Genomic DNA, 17,969 nt, shown 5'->3' on the forward strand with positions numbered 1-17,969 from the left:
GGATTCCCTCGAACATCGATGACGATCCCGCGAACTGCCCGTGAACGATCCCTCGAACGGAAGACCGAAAGCACGGTCTCTCTACTTGGTTGCAAGCGTACGGTCTTCATGATCCGGCAATGCTTCGCCAAAGCTAATCGTCGCCAGAGAATTAGAGGGAGGAGATTAGAACCACACGGGGCTTCTAATTATGAGGATTAGAGGTGGCTAGGGCTAGCTCTAATTAGTCAACTAGGACCAACAAGAACTAAAACTAGATCAACTAGAGGAGGCTCCAAAACTTGTGTACCACTAGGGTGGAAATCCTCTAGTATATATAGGATTGGGGGGAAGGGGGGGCTGCCACCAAGGGAGGGGGAGTAGGACTCCCCCTCCAAGTAGGATTCCCCCCCCCCTATAGGAAAGGGGGGCTCCATTGTTAGGCCCTTGTGGCCCAACTCCTTCTCCATCTCTTGGCCTTATTTGGCCCGTTGATATTAAATTAAATATATTTTTGTTCTAAACATTTTCAGAGAATTATATATAAAATTTAACATCTCCGGAAACATTTTCCACCTATATATATATATATATATATATATATATATATATATATATATATTAATCGGTAATACCCGATATTACCCGATATTCACCGAAACCCTTCCGGTGACCCCGAAACACTTCCGGAACCTCTCGAAACTATTCCGGGTATTAATGAAACAATTCCACAAATATATTCTCATTACTCCCATCCTACTAACACTCAGCAGATCGTTATTACCTTAAGATTGTGACCCTGTAGGTTCGGTAAACCATAGACATGACCGAAACCCTTCGTTCAACGACCGATAGCGGAACTGTGGACATCCATATCGGTCCCTATGATTACACGAATGATATTCGAGTGAACCTTTGGTTATCATGTGATGTTCCCTTTGCTTTGCGATACTTTACAAAACTCGGTGTGCATCGGTATCCTCTTGAGTCATCACCATGCTCACTATACCTTTGTTCCCGCTACTGGTTTTGTTCTTCTTTCTCGTTGATGTGCTTCGGCATTCCCGTGACGTAGTCACATGTGTCTTGCCAGACGATGATGGATGCCGTCACACGGAGAGGGCCATAAGAATATCTCTCCATCGTCGGAGGAGCAAATCCCAATCTTGAGTTGTCTAGTAACTTGTCAAACTTTTCGGTGAGCCTCGAAGTTGTCGTTATGATCACCTTGTTACAGATGATGTTTGAGCAATCCCAAAGCCCACCGTCCGGTATGAAGTGACCAAGACACTCTCATGATCTGAGGAACAAAAATACATGCTAGCACTTCGTGTTATAACAGATGATTTTAGACGATATGATCACATAGTATAATAGACAAGTATTGGGTCGATTCAATATGATCGTTCTTCTAACATCATACCCTCAATGTTGTTTTAGGACTATCGTTACACTTAACGATATCCTAAGATCCGGAAAACGTGATCACCATCAACACTTGAGCCGGTCTTAGAGGTGAGACCAAGAACCTATTGTTTACCGTTTATCATTTCACACGTGCATATAAGTTTTCCACTAAATTGCATATTACAGGATCATAGCAGTTATAGCATAAAATATAAACTCTTAATTATAAATAAGGGAAATATAATAATACAATATTATTGTCTCTAGGGCATACTTTCAATAACCACTCCCTCGCCGATGGATCCGGAGCCACCGCCACCGCCGCCCTGCTCGCGCGAGAGAGGAGAGAGATAGACAACTAGGGATGGGAGTGAGGGCCGGCCCAATCGCTTCGGACACGGCCATTAACGGCCGTTAGTGCCTCGCCGTCACCGTTGTCGACCCGTGAGTGATCGGCCACGTCGAAACGCTCTTAGAAAACGAATCAGTGTTTTTGCCACTGTCAAAAGTATGTCGCGGTGCAAAGTGTCACATTTTGTAAAGTAATGGTTTTACGAGAGCTGCGACGCTAACGTGGTGGTTTTGTGCATTTTACTCATGCAGAGGCTGGGTAATCCTCCTTTTCTAATAAAAATAAAATAAACCCCACGCATTTGAGCAGAACGCCGTGTCTGAACGCCTGCGGATAAACCACGGCCACGGCCAGGGCCCCGGTCTCGCCGTCTCCGACGTGACGGCCGAGCGGCTGCGCATTCCTGGCCTCTCGTCCGTGGTCCGTCCATCTTCTCACTAACCCAGCGACGTACCTCTCTATCCACCCAGCTCCCCGCGGATATTTTCTCCTCACAAGCATCTCGCTGCCAGGGCAGGCCACCGTCGCGCGCGGCATAATAGCACGGCGCTTTCAGCCTCCTCCACCACCACCGGCACCGCCCGCGCAATTAACACCACCGCTAACGAGCGCGGCCGCCGCATAACAATACACAACACCGAGGTACGCTCCGGCAGCAGTAGCATCGGCCGGCGAGCTTGTGCGGAGCGGTCGACCGACCGACATGTCGAGGCCGAGCAGGAGCGACGCGCACCTGTCCCCCGTGGACGAGGCGGTGAGGGTGGACGAGGTGCGGGGGTACTACGACGGCGCGGCGCCCAAGCGCCACTCCAAGCCCTCCCGCAGCGACCACTCCGCCGTGTACACCGACGCGCTCGCCGGCCCCGGCGCCGACGGCTCCCACCCCGAGCTCGACAAGTTCCAGGACCTGGAAGCCCACTCCGAGGTGCGGTCGCACCATCTCCTCCTGTTCATCAAAACCTCTCGTAGATACATAGAATCTACAAGCCGGAGCGGAGCCGCTGATGCCGCTGTGCGTGTGGTTTCTTGTCGCAGAAACTGGTGTGCGAGGGCGGGAAGGCGGGCGAGGAGTTCGTGGAGACGGAGTACTACAAGGACCTCGGCTGCGTCGGCAAGCAGCATCACACGGTCACTTCCTTCTTCCCCTGCATTGTACTGATTTTTTCTCTGAATTATATGAGCCGCTGAACTGAATCGTGGTCGATGGACGTGGTGCAGACTGGCACGGGCTTCATCAAGGTGGACAGGCCGGCCGGCGCCTCGTTCGAGCTCTCCGAAGACCCGGATGCGACGGAGCGCCATGCTTCCTCCAAGGGAAACCCCGCCACAAACGAGTGGATCCCGTCAGCGGACACGGTAGGAGGACAGATACTGCCCCTCTCCCCCTCTTCTATTTCTGCAGTTCTCATCGACGATTGACACGCTTTGTGCTTGTTTCAGGTGTATCAGGAGGAGTCAGACAAGCCCAACAGAAGCGACAGCTGAGCCGGGCAATGGTCTACAGCCAACATCATACTACATCAGATGCGTGTGACTTCCGGTTTAATCGGCTATTAAAAAATTAAGGGCGCGTATTCGTGTATTTGTTATTGGGATTCTTGTGAGGTTCTATCTACTTGTCAAACTCGTGGGTCATTTTGGGAACCTGTGTTGTGGAACTGAATGAGGTACAGGAAATAAATCAGAAGTATGTTCAGTTTGTGTTAGAACTGCCCCCATACCAAGCAGAAGAGAAACCATAGGATAGGATTAGCCTTAGAGCAATCACAATTCACGAGAGGCGAAGACACATGGTATTATTTTTCTGTGCGTAGAGAGATATGCAGCAAGTACACATACACCAGGAAGCTCAGTAGTAGGTAAATACTCCTGCAAGTGTTTTTTCCCCGAGGAATCCACACCTGCGGAATTTTTACTGATTGATTGATTGATGTTGGCACGGAACGGACGGCGAAGAGACGGGCTGATCGGTCAGTCGGAGGCGAGGCGTGGGTGGATGCGGAGGCGGGCGAGCTCGGCGTCGATGCGGCCGGTGAGGATGAGGGCGAACATGCGGTAGTCGCAGAGCAAGGACCAGACGGGGTGGCCGAACGTGGCCGGCCGGTTGCCCTCCACGAAGAAGTGGCTGTACCAGGCCATGCCGTAGCCGAGCACGGGGCAGGCCACCAGGAGCGCGGCGCGGCCGGTGGCGGCCGCCAGCAGCGCGCAGACCAGCGAGGCGAGCGTGCCGGCGAAGTGCCAGCGCCGCGTGGCCGGCTTCGAGTGCTGGCCCAGGTAGAACCCCCAGAACTCCTCCATGCTCCCGAACTCCTTCCCCCTCGCCCCTCCTCCTCCCATCGCCTCTACTATTTGCTTGGGCGGGCTGCGGTTACTACTTTCTCTGCGGGGTTCAAGATGATAAGGAGGCTGGCTGGCTGGCGACCAACTGACTTGCGCTGCCTATTTTTATTGAACAAGTCGTGATTCTAATGACGGTCCGGTGAATCTGATGCATTTGCCGGTCTGACGCACAACACAGTTTAGACGGCGTGAACGCGACGGGGCGATACGCTCCAAGAGGGATATGGATGAGTGGATTAATCAAACATGGCGATCTCCTGCGCGCTGGTACCTCAGCATTGCTGCAGACGTGAGCACTCACGTATGAGCCAAACTATTGCCAACAAATAACTTAGCAGAACACATGGAATGCGTGTTCAGAAAAAATGCAAAGAACGGGTGCCTGTTGTTTCACTATGGTATATTTTCATGTATCCTAGATACACCGGAAAACAAAAATTTACACAAACCATAAAAAAAATACAGCACTACTACTTGCTACTGATTCACACAGTTCAAACCATACCATACACAATACCAAAAGAATCGTGGGGTAAAAAAAAATTGAGCCTACAGTTTACAACAGCCTCTTCACAGCTAAATAGTTATACAATTACAATGGGATGTATTGCACAGCCGATGCAAGAACTGGACACCGGGAGTAACGGAAACCTTCCAAGCATAACCAGTGGAGCAGAACGGCGCAGGCAAGATGGAATGGAGTGTCCCAAATTCCTATCCACCCATGTAAACAATAAATTGAATGGCCTAGCCGTATGTATAGCAAACAAAATCAGCACACAAAGACCAGCAACAATATCACCGCACACTGAGGGTTGGGTATGTCCTTGCGTCCACAGGATAGCATCAAAACTAACCCGCGTTTCATTCTCAGGCCCATTTGCTCCACCCAGCTCTTCAGAGTAGTATGTCACAAGGTTCATGGCTATCACGAGCTCACATACAAAACAGGGACCAGACCTGCCATTTTCCCATCCCTTCCTGGTCTCTTTTTCTTCACCTGAGCAAATAGCAACGGTTGCACATTTGAAATTGTTATCATCCACAGCCAGGGAACAAGTTTAAATAAATGGTGAGGTCATAATAACTTACATAGTACCAACCATCAACCTCATATTCAATATCCACATCTTCTCCAGAGTTTAAACTCAGCTGAAAACAGTTGCATAAATTAGTACCTCCGTTCCAAATTAGTTGACTTGAATTTATCTAGATACGGATGTATCTAACACTAAAACATGTCTACATATATCCGTATCTAGACAAATCTGAGTCAACTAATTTGGAACGGAGGGAGTATGTGTTATCTTCTTTGCACCCCAAGACAAGAAAGAAGAGACAGCTTGATTATTTTGACATTCGCATCCATTCAGTTTTGGTGCATAAGTTTTTTTTTTAAATTAACCGGCATGCTAAAGAATATGCGGACAATACTTTCAACCAGTTAAAAAAGCACAATAACAGCGTCAGATGAACACACCAACTAAATTTAATTTAGGAAACTAATAATTATCTCTCTGGAAAAGAAAACGTGTTTTCCAATAAGCAATACCCCACAAACTCAGGAGAAAGAAAAGCATTGGACTTCAGAAAGTTATAAGACGTAGCCATGAATTACAGCCTCCATACCTCATCATCACCGCCTGCTGTGAAGTCATACAATGCTTTCCCAGATTGAGGGTTCCCGGAACTCTTCTCAACATCCTCGTGGGATCCAGATCCAGAACTTCGACCCCCACGCCCCGCGAGGGGGTTGTCAAACGACTCACGCTTCTGTAGGACAGATGTTGAATATGATGGTGGTTCTTCACGTATCTGACACAAAATGCAAATGGATATAAGGAATAGTCTTCTTTAAACAAATGGCATCTGAAATCACAGGGTAGAAGCAGCAAACAAAAGATACTACACCAATACAATACTTGAGGACATGCTTGCAGAAACTGGAAAAATATAGCTTTTATAATATCCAAATACTGAAAGTTCGATTATAATTAAATATGAAGTGATTTTACTGTAACTCGTCTGCTCCAGTATTAGTTGAAGCTGATCATAAATTATATGATGCTTCCAAGGATGAACACAGGAGCCACCCAACCAGTGGTGAGACCCCAGTAGCATCCTAACAGTGAAGGGAACACAGGCAATATGAGCGAGGCACAAACTGGGTGACTTCTTGTATTCCTCTGGCGCCTGTGTTTTCTGCAAAGTGTTTCAAACTGAGAGTGTATCTGGTGCACCAGGTCTTCTGGTGCACCCAGGTGCATCCAACCACCCTAGCACCTCTAAAAAAATCAAGTTACAAAATTTTAAGTCTAAATTCAAAACACAGCTCAAGAAACAAAAAGACAAATTGAGTGTTGATATAATTTACAGCCCAATCTGGATTAGCTACTATTTGCGGTGCAAATTCTCTCTTTTGTTTCTCAAGGAGTATTTTGGATTCAGATTAACAGCTTATGTCACAGAACATAGATGTTGTGCCTATGTCCTTGATTCAAAAAAATAAATTAAAGAGACCACCAGGGTAGGAAAAAACACAAGCCCTGGTGAACCACACTTTTAGTCTCCAGCTCTAGCTGGTGCAGCGCATATAGTATGCAACGTCCATATCAGCATACACATTTGAGCCATAGGATTTAAGAAATGATTTTCATAGTTAAGTGCATAGTGCTCTTCCCTAAGACAAACATTTAAACATTACAAATATGATATCTGCATTGTAAGATGCAGTAACAGAAACAATAATATAATGGATGAAGCAAAATACCGTTTGTTGTGAAGCCCCATAACTTGGTGGTTTTGAACTAAACAAAGACGGGTAGTTCATGCCACCGAAATGGGATGATATGGACGTCTCCACAGAACCAGTTGAGTCAGGAGAGGACCCACCAGAAGACCTCCCATCATCTTCCTGCAACATATAAAACAAAACGAATTACTTATCTTTAATTTTTAAATAAGTATACGGAGTAGAGTGGTTTGTCATAAAACTTGCATCCACCTCTTCAAGAATTGTCTTGGCCCACATATCATCATAACCGACTGATGGCCTAGAATTCATGTATTCCTCGTCATCCACATCAGGAGCATCAGTTCCAGCACCAGAAAGGAAATCCTTGACCTATTATATGATCAAAGAAGAAGGAAGCAAGTGTATCAAAAGCAACATTCTCTAATTGAGCACAAGCAATGAAGAAAAGGGGAGCTGGTACGGAAATGATTAAGCAACCAGGCTATCTGCCACAGTTAACAGCAAGCCTTCTTAGCTGAACTGATAGGTATCAGGAACCTTTATGAATCAACACAAAAGATGCTTACTTTGTCCACACCTGGGGCATCGTTTGCCCAGGCATCATCTTCCAAACCTGCTGCCCAGGCCATAGCTAGATCAGGGTCAATTCCGGATTGCATAGTACTGGTCTCTTTATGTACTTCTTTCGACTCATACATCAGGTCAGATATTCCAGTAGCAACAGCAGGGTCACTTAGACCGACCGATGCACTAATGTTATGCCGATTGCGGTAGATCTCAATTAGCTTGGCACTGTACATAAGATTCAACATCATACATGCATCCCAGCCAAAAACAAGGGGAAACAGGCAGGCCATTTACACTCAACTTTCTCTTATGGAATGCTACAACATTTCTCTTCCTTATGATACAAATACGATAGTCAAGCAGATTTCATGAACTGCACAAGCCAGCAATAAATAGCACTTAACCTACACCCTAAGCAATTACAAATGAAAAATTGCAGCTTATTCAACAGCAATTCAGAACTTAATTCCAAATATTGTATTTTCCAGGGTGAAAGACATTTGAGAATATAGGCCTTCGCATACAGAGTTTAAATTGCAAACTAGCAGTACGTAAAGAAAATTATGTGGATCAGAAAGCTTTAAATTAAAGCTGATGGCTAACTAACATCAAACATTTTTGTCGTAGGGCTATGATCACTACAAAAACATCATAACATGTGAGACCTCCCACTGTCTCCCGGATGACATAAATGATTGAGAAAAGAAGTTACAAATAAAGGAGGATTGCTAAGACTGTCACTTTGGATTAAGAAGAAGAAAACCGTATGGTACAGCAGTGAGGCCCATATAAAGTATGGACAATAACCAGCACGTGGTGGTCCAACAGTACACTTAATTGCATCATATGGAGCAAATGATCCAGCTTGTCCAAGATAACACCACCCCCCCCAAAAAAAAAATTCTATTGTATGGCGCCAAACAACACTAAAGATTTAGCGGATGGTAAAGTTTACAATCCTTAGTGATGAATTGTACAGCTCTAACTTCATAGATGACTTCCACAATGAAGTAGCACTTCAAATCAGGAGCAAGAGCAACTTGACTGCACTAGTAGGAAATTAAAACCCCAAATATTACAAATACATACCTGGTAGGGCCTAAAGGCAAGTACTTAATCCTTGGAACGAAACAGAATAAACAAACGAAATCAAGAAGCCTCTCATGGGTTTCATAAAGTTTCTTGAGTTCATCATCACTCCATTCTTGTTTGCTATTATCATGCTGACGGATGTCCCTACAAAAATCCATAGAGCAGCCATTTCAAGGACAATTCCAGAGCAGGCAAGAGGAATTTTATGGACAACATACCTAGCAAGGTCGTCTTGAGCTTTATACATCTCATCCAAGACCTTGAGCATTGGGCTGATCAAAGACCCAAGACCAGTACCACTAGCACCTTGGTTTTCCCCATTACTTAGCTGCAATTCCGAAAAGTTTGACTGCACACCCCCCAGACTCAAAGCATGAAGAAACTCATATATCTGTAGTCTATAAGGTTCACCAGACCTTATTGCAATGGTAGTTAGGGCCTGGACAGCAGCTATACGGATCTACAAAATGTAAACCATAAGCTAGGGAAAATGCGAAGGCGTGTATAAGGAGATGCAGTACCATCTCAGTCTCACTCGATCAAATTGCCAAGTTAAAGGGAAGGAAACTAAAAAAAAAATCAGGCACATACCTCCCAGCTGCCACTAAATGCACACCTTTGGAGCCGCGTCAGAGCGCTAGCAAGTGTAGGGTTACGGGAGCTAGCTGCAGCAACCATTTTATCAGCATCAAGCATCATTAGAGCAGTACCAGGCGGCGTCGCAGATTCCCATGCATACTCAGATGCAGCATAGTTTGCATTTTCTCCCAGAAACCAAACCTGTTGATCATTTGAAGGGCCAAAACATAAACATATTTTGATTCCATGCTCAATGAATAAACTAACCAAGTCAAAGTTTTGCTCTTACAGCAGCTTGGACTAATCTTTGCAGTGCCATTGCAGATTTTGGATCAGAGGCGGATATCATATCAACAGACGTGAGGACAGACATTGAACCAGGCTGAGGTGGTGGCAGATCAAGGACAATTGTCACAGCTTCCAATGCTGTATGTTTCCCATCTGGTCCTGCTCCCACAAGGCATGTCTGGGAAGACAAGAATTGTTATTTTGTACTCAAGTTATTAGCCCCATTATACAAAAATGTCATGAAAACTATTGCATAACATAGCACCAAAATGCTGTAGAAACCAGGGATTATATGATACAATACGTTGCAGCTTTGCAAATGACTTCAGATGGTTGGGGCCCCTTTCATCAAGTAAACCTTGGCGGTTCAGAAAAACATTAGTAAATATTTTATGAAAAAATGCCTACCTTCCATAACAGTTGTAGAACGTCAGCATCAATCTTTCCAGGAACTTTAGTAGCAAAAATTCTAGCAATCTCAAGCAGAGTCACAGCCATATCAGGGGTTGCCTATCATGTAAGAACAAACCAGAATAATAGATCACTCAACAAAAATCCATAAAAATGAGAACATATTACAAGTAATTAAAATAATAGCTGCAAAATGCATATACTCTTAACTATAACCATAAAACACATAAACAAGGGGGCAAAACAAAAAATAAAAATAGTTTAGACCATATTTAATTGCAACAATAATCCTGTATAAAAGAAGGCAGAGAAATACCAAGATAAAAAAGGTGTCATAATATATTATTTTTCGAAACAGTGTTATTCTAAAATAATTGAAACGTAAGAAACTCGAAGTGACTACAGAAAGTTAAGGTTGCTTCCAGTTTCAAAATGATTTCAGGCACATGGCTGATAAAAAGCCATCAAATGTGGACGAAAGAGCACCTTTATAAAAAGAAAAACAAGGCAACCTGCATAATATTTAACAGCGAAAGGGATACAATACCTTGAACCTAGCATGTAGGGTTAGCAGGACATCATTCAGTAGAGAAGAAGGCCAGGCTGGGTCAGACAGCTCACACGCAATTATAGATTTTAGTTCATCGAGGGACTCATGTGGATTTTGCATCCATATCAAAGCTTTGATGACCATTGCTCGAACATATACGCACTCGCATGCTACAGTTGTCCGCACTACTTCCATTAGTGATGCCAATAACCCTGCTACTGTGTCCATTCCACCATGTCCATTCGACAGTGGCTTAGCTTTCCGGGTGGCTACAACATGCACCAGAACAGTTACATGATTTATTGCAAAATGAAATAACATAAAACATAGGACACATAATTTTATGCCAAACAAAACAAGGGAGGGGCCTAAGGTAACTCACTAATGAACCTCTGTAAGCATGCCCGAATACATTCGGAATCATGCTTATACAAGAATTATTGCCAGGTTTGATTTTAAAAGAGATGTTTAGACATGATATTTACCAATCCTATATACCAAAAAAGTTGATCCCCACTAACTCCAATTCTCTCAACATGCAACTATGCCACCTCATCATGTCTCCATACATGGGAGAACACCTATATTAACACGCACGATGCATGCTACTCATATTCAATACCCACTAACTTCAATTCTCTAAACATGCACCTATGCCACTTCATCATGCAAGAGAAAATTCTCATATGACGACCAAGCACTATGCATGCTACTCATATCAAGAAATATTCTACACCTATAAAATAATCAAATACAATAAGGTATATGTATTTTAGTTTCAATTCACATATTGTTAGTCTAATACTAATGTTTCATACACCCAATTTCACTGAAATAATTGCAACCAATTCCCGCAGCAACGCGCGGGGTATCATCTCTAGTTTCCTAGTTGTCCAGTAAACTTGGCCCGGAACGAATTGACAGAACCAACATGCATGACTCCGACTCAACATTACTTCTAACCAACGTAAAGTGCATGTGGTTTTCCATGTGTTCATATGTAACTGAATGACTCGACTCTATGATAGAATCGTAGTACCTTCAGGTTGTGAGTTCTCATCAGAATCAAGAGATTCGACATTATCTGAATAAGCTTGAAGATTGGCTCCCTCATCATAAGCACCCAAAGAGTAAGCAGCTGCTCTGCTTTTACCCATTTCCTGGACTACTCTTGCAGCGGCATGAAGAACAGGGCGAGAAAAGCTACGGAAAGAGCTCTCCAGCCTGATAGAATAAGAACCAAACGGTAAGCATAGAGGAAAACAGAGAGACCAACCAACCACTTGAACATCCATAAAAAGATACGACAAACCTTCTCATTACAAGTTTGATGAGGGGTTGAGGACGCCTTGCTTTAGAAGATTTTTCACTAGCTTTTGACAGAAGACCTTTTGATGCTACAGATGGGGCCTCAGGCAATTTGAGAATTTCTCTAGTTAACCGGATCCATCCGCCAGCTCTGTCCTCAGTGCTGCAACACATGATAATTGATTTAACAACACAACATGCAACTCCAACTTTGGTACAGAAAGCACATCACATCAAAGAATAACTTGATGAAACATCATTGCCACCTTTCTGTGTTGTCAACTTTTCCCAGAACACAGAGTATTGCCTCAAAACAGACCCTGTCACTTGGATCCAAAAGGAGTTGATAAAGGAGAGAACTGTACTGTGATTTTATGTCAGGCCTCTCTGTGTAAATCATATTATGTCAGGGGCACAGATCAATACATGCACTCTGGAATTGCAAAGTGGACTCGGTAAAAAAACAAAAGCAAACTGCACTTACCATCCAATACACGTGCCCTAGATATTGAATGGCACAACTTTGCAAGGTAAACTCTTGCGAGAACATCATGCAGATGAAGGATGTCCTGAAGAGCGCCTGTTCCAATTTGACAGGTCACGCAATCAAACGAGTGACATCATTGAAGTTGACAAAACAGGAAACGATCATTTATAGACAAAGGCAGGTAAGAGCAACTCTAGCAGATTCGGCAAAGGGACCCAAACTCCATAATAACTGCCAATATGGAGGATATGAGTGGGAAAACACACACTAGCAGATTCCCAATACGTGCCTCGGCCTCCAAAAAATATGGAGGGAAATCCAAAAACTGGGTCCTAGCATCCATATTTGGCTGTGGCGGGAGGGAAGTTTCATGGCAGCCGTTCGCGTCTCCACCTGCCCGCACCCGCTGCCACCATGATTTCCCGCCACGATCTCCTGCCCGCAGCTATAAAAGCCGCCCGCTGACGCATCTGTCGCCACTCCTCCACTCTCCCCCACTCATCTCTCAGCCTCTCCCCATCCCCTCCACAGATCCACCCACGCCATTTCCTCCGCCGACGCCATCCGCCTCGCCACCCCCTCAGGAGCATGGCCGCCGTTTGGCTCCGCTGGCCTCCAACAGAGGAGGAGCTGCGATGGCAGCAGGAGACGACCTCCATTGAAGCCATGGCCGCCGCTGTCAAGGAGGAGGAGCAAGCCGCCGCTGAAGAGGAACACGACGCCACCGTTGAGATTGTCGGCATAGAGATCTTGGATAACAAGGATCCCGTCATCCAGCGCGTGCTTGCGGAGTCTCGCGAGACAGCCGCCAACGTCGCGCCCTCACCTGTAGGGACTAGGGAGGCTTGAGACGCCCCCCACACCGCCTATCTCGCCCTACCCGCCTCAGTTTTCAACGAGAACGCGGGCTGGGCAGGATTCAACAAAGCCTTGGCAGCATTGATTGCGGTGGATGCCAAAAGAGCGCGCCATCTAGGAAGGCACCGCCCCGACGCTGAAGAGGGTGCCTGGCCGGCATGGGAAGCTGAGCCCCCTGCCCATTTCCGCGCTGGCAAGGCCGCCTCCCGCGACTCCAAAGCCACATCCAGCATCGGCAAGTCCCGTGGCATCTAGTTTAGTTATCTATAGTTGTGTATGAAGATTTCCCCTTCTCTAAAACGCTGATATGTACAATGTCGCTAAGGCGCCTAATCCCCCCCACCCCCACCCCCCCACGCCCACACACATATAAATGAACTATTAGTTTGCAATGTTATTCAAATGTTTGAGGTTGATCTGACCGAAGTTCAGTTAAAAATCTATGCCAAATATTAGTACAAATTTTGAGTTGATGCAACAAAAATGAGTGGGCAAATTATGGAGGCTGCATTTTTGAGAATCTGAGTTTGCACGTAGGCTCATCAGCCTCCAAAAAATCATGGGGTGCACTCCCAAAACAGTTTTGGAGGCTGCCAATTTGGCGTTCTGTTAAGAGTTGCTCTAATGCCCTTCGGTCTCAGGGTGGAATCAAAGCTATTTGTACACAATTATACTGTTGGTGAATTAAAAACCTCCCAAAAAAATGGTTATCATAGTCCAAAACTCAAAACAGACAATTTATTGCACTTAAGGCAACCTAGATCCTCGAGTATCACTGAATTGCCATTTTAAACCTATAACAAGTGATATTATTGCAACTGCCAAGAAGGAAACGTTTTTCCCCAGGTAACTACTTATCCACATAACAGTTTCATGTGGATGTGTATCAAGTAAATGTAACTTATGGATCTACGAACTGGAGATAACATGTATGCAGTTATCCAGAAAATAAAATTCCTAGCACTACCTGTACTTTGAATACAGAAGGAGTATCAAGAAATATTCCCTAAAAAGGAAAAAAAATCAAAAAGTATTTGCGGAAACTTAATTCTTCAAACTAAGATAAATTCAACTATAACTGCAATTCTTGAATCGTACAGGCACACAATAAAGTTATCAATTACTCCCTCTCTGCTTGAAAAGAAGGCGTATAAGTTTTGTCTTAAGTCAAACAGTGCAAAGTTTGTAGAAAAAAACTATCAAGAACAACAATACTAATTTGTTATTGCAGTTGTTGATAGTTTTTTTTTTCTGTGTGTATAAACTCAGTCACTTTTGCACTGTTTGACTTTAGACAAACTGTATATTTGTTCTTTTCAAGCACGGAGGGAGTTTTACATAAGCTGAAAGACCAAGCGTATTTATGTTCAAATCAAAAATCAAAACTGGACTAAAAAACAAGGATAATGAAGCATACCACCAGGTTGTGCGTTTTTGCCTGCAAAACATCAAGTCATACATGAGAGTGAGAAACTACAGAACTAGCATCAAACCAGATGAGTTAGAAATTAACTAAATGTACAAATATTAACTGGAATTTCTATGTTGACATCTCTATTGTTGCCCACTTTTTTGAGCATATATCATTCTAAATTATAACGATGTATGGCTTTTATCTTACCAAATAAAAATAGAAATTTCAAACAATTAACAGCAGCGAAAACTAACCAAGCGCCATTGCAACAGAGTATGGATCTCTAACAGCAATTTCTGAGATTATTGACAAGGCATGCCTCACTGCAACTGGGTCAGAAAATTCAATCCTGCAGTTGTATCACGCCGATGAGAACAAAATGACAGTTATGCAGCAGCATGTTCCTATTAACTACTATTGGCAGATGACGATATGCGACAGTACTATCATGTCTGTAAATTCATTGCAAAAGCAGACAGTTTTCTGTACAGATAGACAGCAAATTAACTCTTAATTTTGGCACATATGTTAAAAGATAATAAATTTAATACAGAAATAGAACAGAACATAATAAAACAATAAAAACATTAACTACATGAGTCATGCATCATTCTTCGTTTCTCACAAAGAGATACTATTGCAACCAAAGAAAAGAATCATGAAACAATGCTACAAATCGTCAAATCTATTTGTGTCCATGTGAAGCACCAACCTCTTGGGAATTCATGGAATAAAAACAGGTGCAAAAATGAATACAAGATGGAAAATAAGACTAATTTATCTTCCCAGAGACAATAAGGTTATACTCACCCTTGGACAGCTCGGTGCAGAAATGCTGGATTACCAGGATCAAGTGGAAGTCTTCTCAGGGCACTTAGAGAAGCATATTGCAAGTTACTTCGTAAAATAGACTGCCAAATTGATACAAGAAAAACATAAGGATAGCTCGCATTCATAATAAGGAATCTCAAAATATTTGAAGTCCTGCCATCATGTTTGTTGTTATTTAGCTATATAAGGTAGAAAAAGTGTCAGATGAGGTATAATGAATAAATGTAATTACTAAGTTTTAGTGCCCATCATTAGGTTAGGAAGGTACATAACGGGAATACCCCTGCGCCTCTTTGAGAAGGGTTGGGTGTATATACCCACACAAAAAGTACTTAGCAGTGTATAAATTAAATGCACACTCTTGGATCCAACTAGTACCTCCTTATCGCCACCTTGCTTGGTAAATATCCCTTTCTTCCGTTTTTGTTTAGTATCTGCGACCTGAAAGCATCCAAAATATATCATAAAGAGAACACTTGTGAGCTTTCTAGCCAGAGTCCAGGGACACTGAAAAGGAGCTCAAAGAAGTACAATGTTGGCAGTTGGGGGACTTGTATAACGAACCTTTTCCAAAATGCCAAACACAATCTCACTAAGCTTCTCCAACATCTCGGAACTGCTTGTAGAAGAGGAGGTTAGGGCCTTCAGAGCCGCAAGTCTCCGCGCATGAACTTCAAATATCAGAATCCTTAAATTAATAATTAAGCACAATAAAAAATCATTTGCCACAACTTGAAATGAGAAGGCAAAAGGCTGAAAACATTTGGTTGACATAAATATTTCTTTTTTTTGTGGATCCTAACATGAAGATATTTGAAATGCTTCTTTGGTCATAAAATAGATGGCCAGTATGCCTACTTTCAATTAAGACGTTGCACAAACTTGCTCGGTCATAAGGTGCCATTTTTATTCAGGACATGATTACCAAGAATATGGAATTCCAACTACGCCTCTGCAAAATACCTCCATGAGGAGATCGGTTTCCAAAAAGTGAGGTCATAGGGTTTGAGAAAAATAAACATGACTAATTTTGGTGCAAATGGGGAACAGCACCGATGAAATATTGGTAATCAGTAGGAAAAAGCTGTACCAGGGCACAGATTTTGCATGCTATGATTTGATGTACACTGAGATCACAGTATAGAAGCTTACACTCAACATCGTCGCTGGTGGATTCTGCTGAAAGCTGATCAACTATTCTGGGCACAACATCTGCCCGAGTCACTCCTCCAGCAACATCAATGTCCGCAAGAGCATCCCAATTTGGTGTGGGGATTCCACCAGCAGCACTTAAACCCTGGGAGCCATTATCTGACAAAATTCGTGCAAGATAATAGTACACATAGCGCAGAACATTTCTGTCCTCACATTGCTGATGGAGCTGTAAATACAGAAATAAACTTGATGTAAGAGAAAAGGTAGCTGAAGTAAAACAAAAACATTAGGCTGATGTTAGTATAGACTACGATAGGTATCTAGTTTCAGTTACAACTGAAGACACATATTTAAGTATCATGGCAGAATTATGGGAAGGGCGCATTTCTTTTCCTTTTGTGAGAATGGAAGGGCGCATTTCCCTTTGTACTAATTAAAATGGATGTCTATGAAGAAATATGGAGGCTGATTTCAGTCTTAGAACACATATTCTGAACTTGCCGGGAGTGGGCTCATTTCCCTTTGTACGAACTAAAGGGGATGCCTATATAGGAATATGGAGGCAAAGAGACAGCTACGGCACTAAAAGATGGCATACTTACCATGAGAAGAGATGGAGCCACCGAAGGATCCACAGAATTGTACACCGCGAGCTTGGGGAACACACTGTTCACGAGCTGCCTCTGGGATTTTTTCTGTACAAAGTAGTGCAGCAGAGAGCAACTTAAGCCAACAGATCCAAGCTCACGACACGCAATTCGATTCAACCGAAGCAGCACAACGAACCTGGTCGCACGTCGCCGCAAGCTCGTGGATGCTCCGCGCCAGCTGCGAGTACGAGACGGGCTGCAGAGAAACAGAGAGTTCAGCATGAGACCGGAATCAGAGTGCGTAGAGCGTAGAAATGAGGGACGCAGCGGCGTAGGAGACGAGCCTTCTTCTTCCGGTTGCGCTGGGGGAGGGCCTTGACGGGGTTGAACGCCTTGGCTGCTGAGATGGTGTCGCTCTGGATCTGCATCAGGGTCGCCCTCTTCGACTTACGATCCGCTGGCGCCGGCGCCGGCGGCGGGGCAGGCCTCCCAAGCGAGCCGCCGCCGCCCGAGGACGGCTGCTGCGACGACGCCCCGGCGGCCGGGGCGGCCGACGGATCCGAGGTGATGAGATCCATCAGCGTCGTCCCGGAGGAGTCATGCCCGGAAGACATGGCCGCGGGCGTGGCGGGCTCGCGGCCGTGCTAGTGAGATCTCCGGCGAGCACTGCGGTCAGGGTGGGGAGCAATTGGAACGGTGAAGTGCTGCGGAGAGGTGGCTGCTGGATCGCTGGATCCAACCGCCAATTTGGATTTGGTGGGTGCTGTGTGCTGGTCTAGCTGGCTGGGCTGGTCCGACCGAGCCGGTGGTGGGAACGACCGACGTCTTGCTGACCTTCGAGACGGACGCGGTATTCGTTTGCGGATGCGTACGGACGATTTCAAACCGAATTTGAACAAGCCGGATAAATTACATGCAAACTACTCCCTCCGTTCCTAAATATTTGTCTTTCTAGAGATTTTAACAAATGACTATATACGAAGCAAAATGAGTGAATCCACACTCT

The 17,969-nt window shown here is 44.4% G+C and overlaps 3 protein-coding genes across 3 annotated transcripts; 1 reads left to right on the top strand and 2 right to left on the bottom strand.

Annotated features, from left to right (window-relative positions):
• The first annotated feature begins 2,091 nt into the window (after positions 1 to 2,091).
• LOC123097961 (uncharacterized) lies at positions 2,092 to 3,444 on the top strand. Its single transcript, XM_044519824.1, has 4 exons — positions 2,092 to 2,663; positions 2,774 to 2,866; positions 2,957 to 3,094; positions 3,179 to 3,444. Exons 1-4 carry the CDS (start codon positions 2,442 to 2,444, stop codon positions 3,221 to 3,223), a joined length of 498 nt encoding a protein of 165 aa, XP_044375759.1. The 5' UTR covers positions 2,092 to 2,441; the 3' UTR covers positions 3,224 to 3,444.
• Positions 3,445 to 3,514: 70 nt separating this feature from the next.
• LOC123097962 (uncharacterized) lies at positions 3,515 to 4,125 on the bottom strand. The gene has a single exon (XM_044519825.1). The coding sequence runs from the start codon at positions 4,073 to 4,075 to the stop codon at positions 3,710 to 3,712; it is 366 nt and encodes a 121-aa protein (XP_044375760.1). The 5' UTR covers positions 4,076 to 4,125; the 3' UTR covers positions 3,515 to 3,709.
• Positions 4,126 to 4,433: 308 nt separating this feature from the next.
• Positions 4,434 to 17,724, bottom strand: LOC123097960 (uncharacterized). The gene is made up of 25 exons (XM_044519823.1): positions 17,308 to 17,724; positions 17,160 to 17,219; positions 16,976 to 17,068; positions 16,371 to 16,599; positions 15,783 to 15,889; positions 15,597 to 15,659; positions 15,198 to 15,298; positions 14,642 to 14,736; positions 14,391 to 14,411; positions 12,113 to 12,208; positions 11,895 to 12,015; positions 11,633 to 11,791; positions 11,360 to 11,544; positions 10,318 to 10,589; positions 9,768 to 9,869; positions 9,361 to 9,537; positions 9,084 to 9,272; positions 8,711 to 8,952; positions 8,490 to 8,636; positions 7,400 to 7,625; positions 7,083 to 7,202; positions 6,849 to 6,992; positions 5,708 to 5,893; positions 5,171 to 5,230; positions 4,434 to 5,078 (listed from the first exon to the last, which is right to left on the bottom strand). The coding sequence occupies exons 1-25, from the start codon at positions 17,575 to 17,577 to the stop codon at positions 5,007 to 5,009; spliced, it is 3,537 nt and encodes a 1,178-aa protein (XP_044375758.1). The 5' UTR covers positions 17,578 to 17,724; the 3' UTR covers positions 4,434 to 5,006.
• Between the last annotated feature and the right edge of the window lie 245 nt (positions 17,725 to 17,969).

Source organism: Triticum aestivum, chromosome 4D (genome assembly GCF_018294505.1).
Source record: "Triticum aestivum cultivar Chinese Spring chromosome 4D, IWGSC CS RefSeq v2.1, whole genome shotgun sequence".
Taxonomy (NCBI): domain Eukaryota; kingdom Viridiplantae; phylum Streptophyta; class Magnoliopsida; order Poales; family Poaceae; genus Triticum; species Triticum aestivum.

What these genes read in the sequence shown, in the direction of transcription:
- LOC123097962 (XM_044519825.1), bottom strand. Translation starts at nt 4,075, where the DNA reads ATGGGAGGAGGAGGGGCGAGGGGGAAGGAGTTCGGGAGCATGGAGGAG.
- LOC123097960 (XM_044519823.1), bottom strand. Translation starts at nt 17,577, where the DNA reads ATGTCTTCCGGGCATGACTCCTCCGGGACGACGCTGATGGATCTCATC. An exon ending in CACCAGCGACGATGTTGAGT is followed by an intron (nt 15,890 to 16,370) that starts GTAAGCTTCTAT and finishes TGATATTTGAAG; the next exon opens with TTCATGCGCGGAGACTTGCG. An exon ending in GCTCAAGACGACCTTGCTAG is followed by an intron (nt 8,637 to 8,710) that starts GTATGTTGTCCA and finishes GGATTTTTGTAG; the next exon opens with GGACATCCGTCAGCATGATA.
- LOC123097961 (XM_044519824.1), top strand. Translation starts at nt 2,442, where the DNA reads ATGTCGAGGCCGAGCAGGAGCGACGCGCACCTGTCCCCCGTGGACGAG. An exon ending in ACCTGGAAGCCCACTCCGAG is followed by an intron (nt 2,664 to 2,773) that starts GTGCGGTCGCAC and finishes TTCTTGTCGCAG; the next exon opens with AAACTGGTGTGCGAGGGCGG. An exon ending in TCGGCAAGCAGCATCACACG is followed by an intron (nt 2,867 to 2,956) that starts GTCACTTCCTTC and finishes GACGTGGTGCAG; the next exon opens with ACTGGCACGGGCTTCATCAA.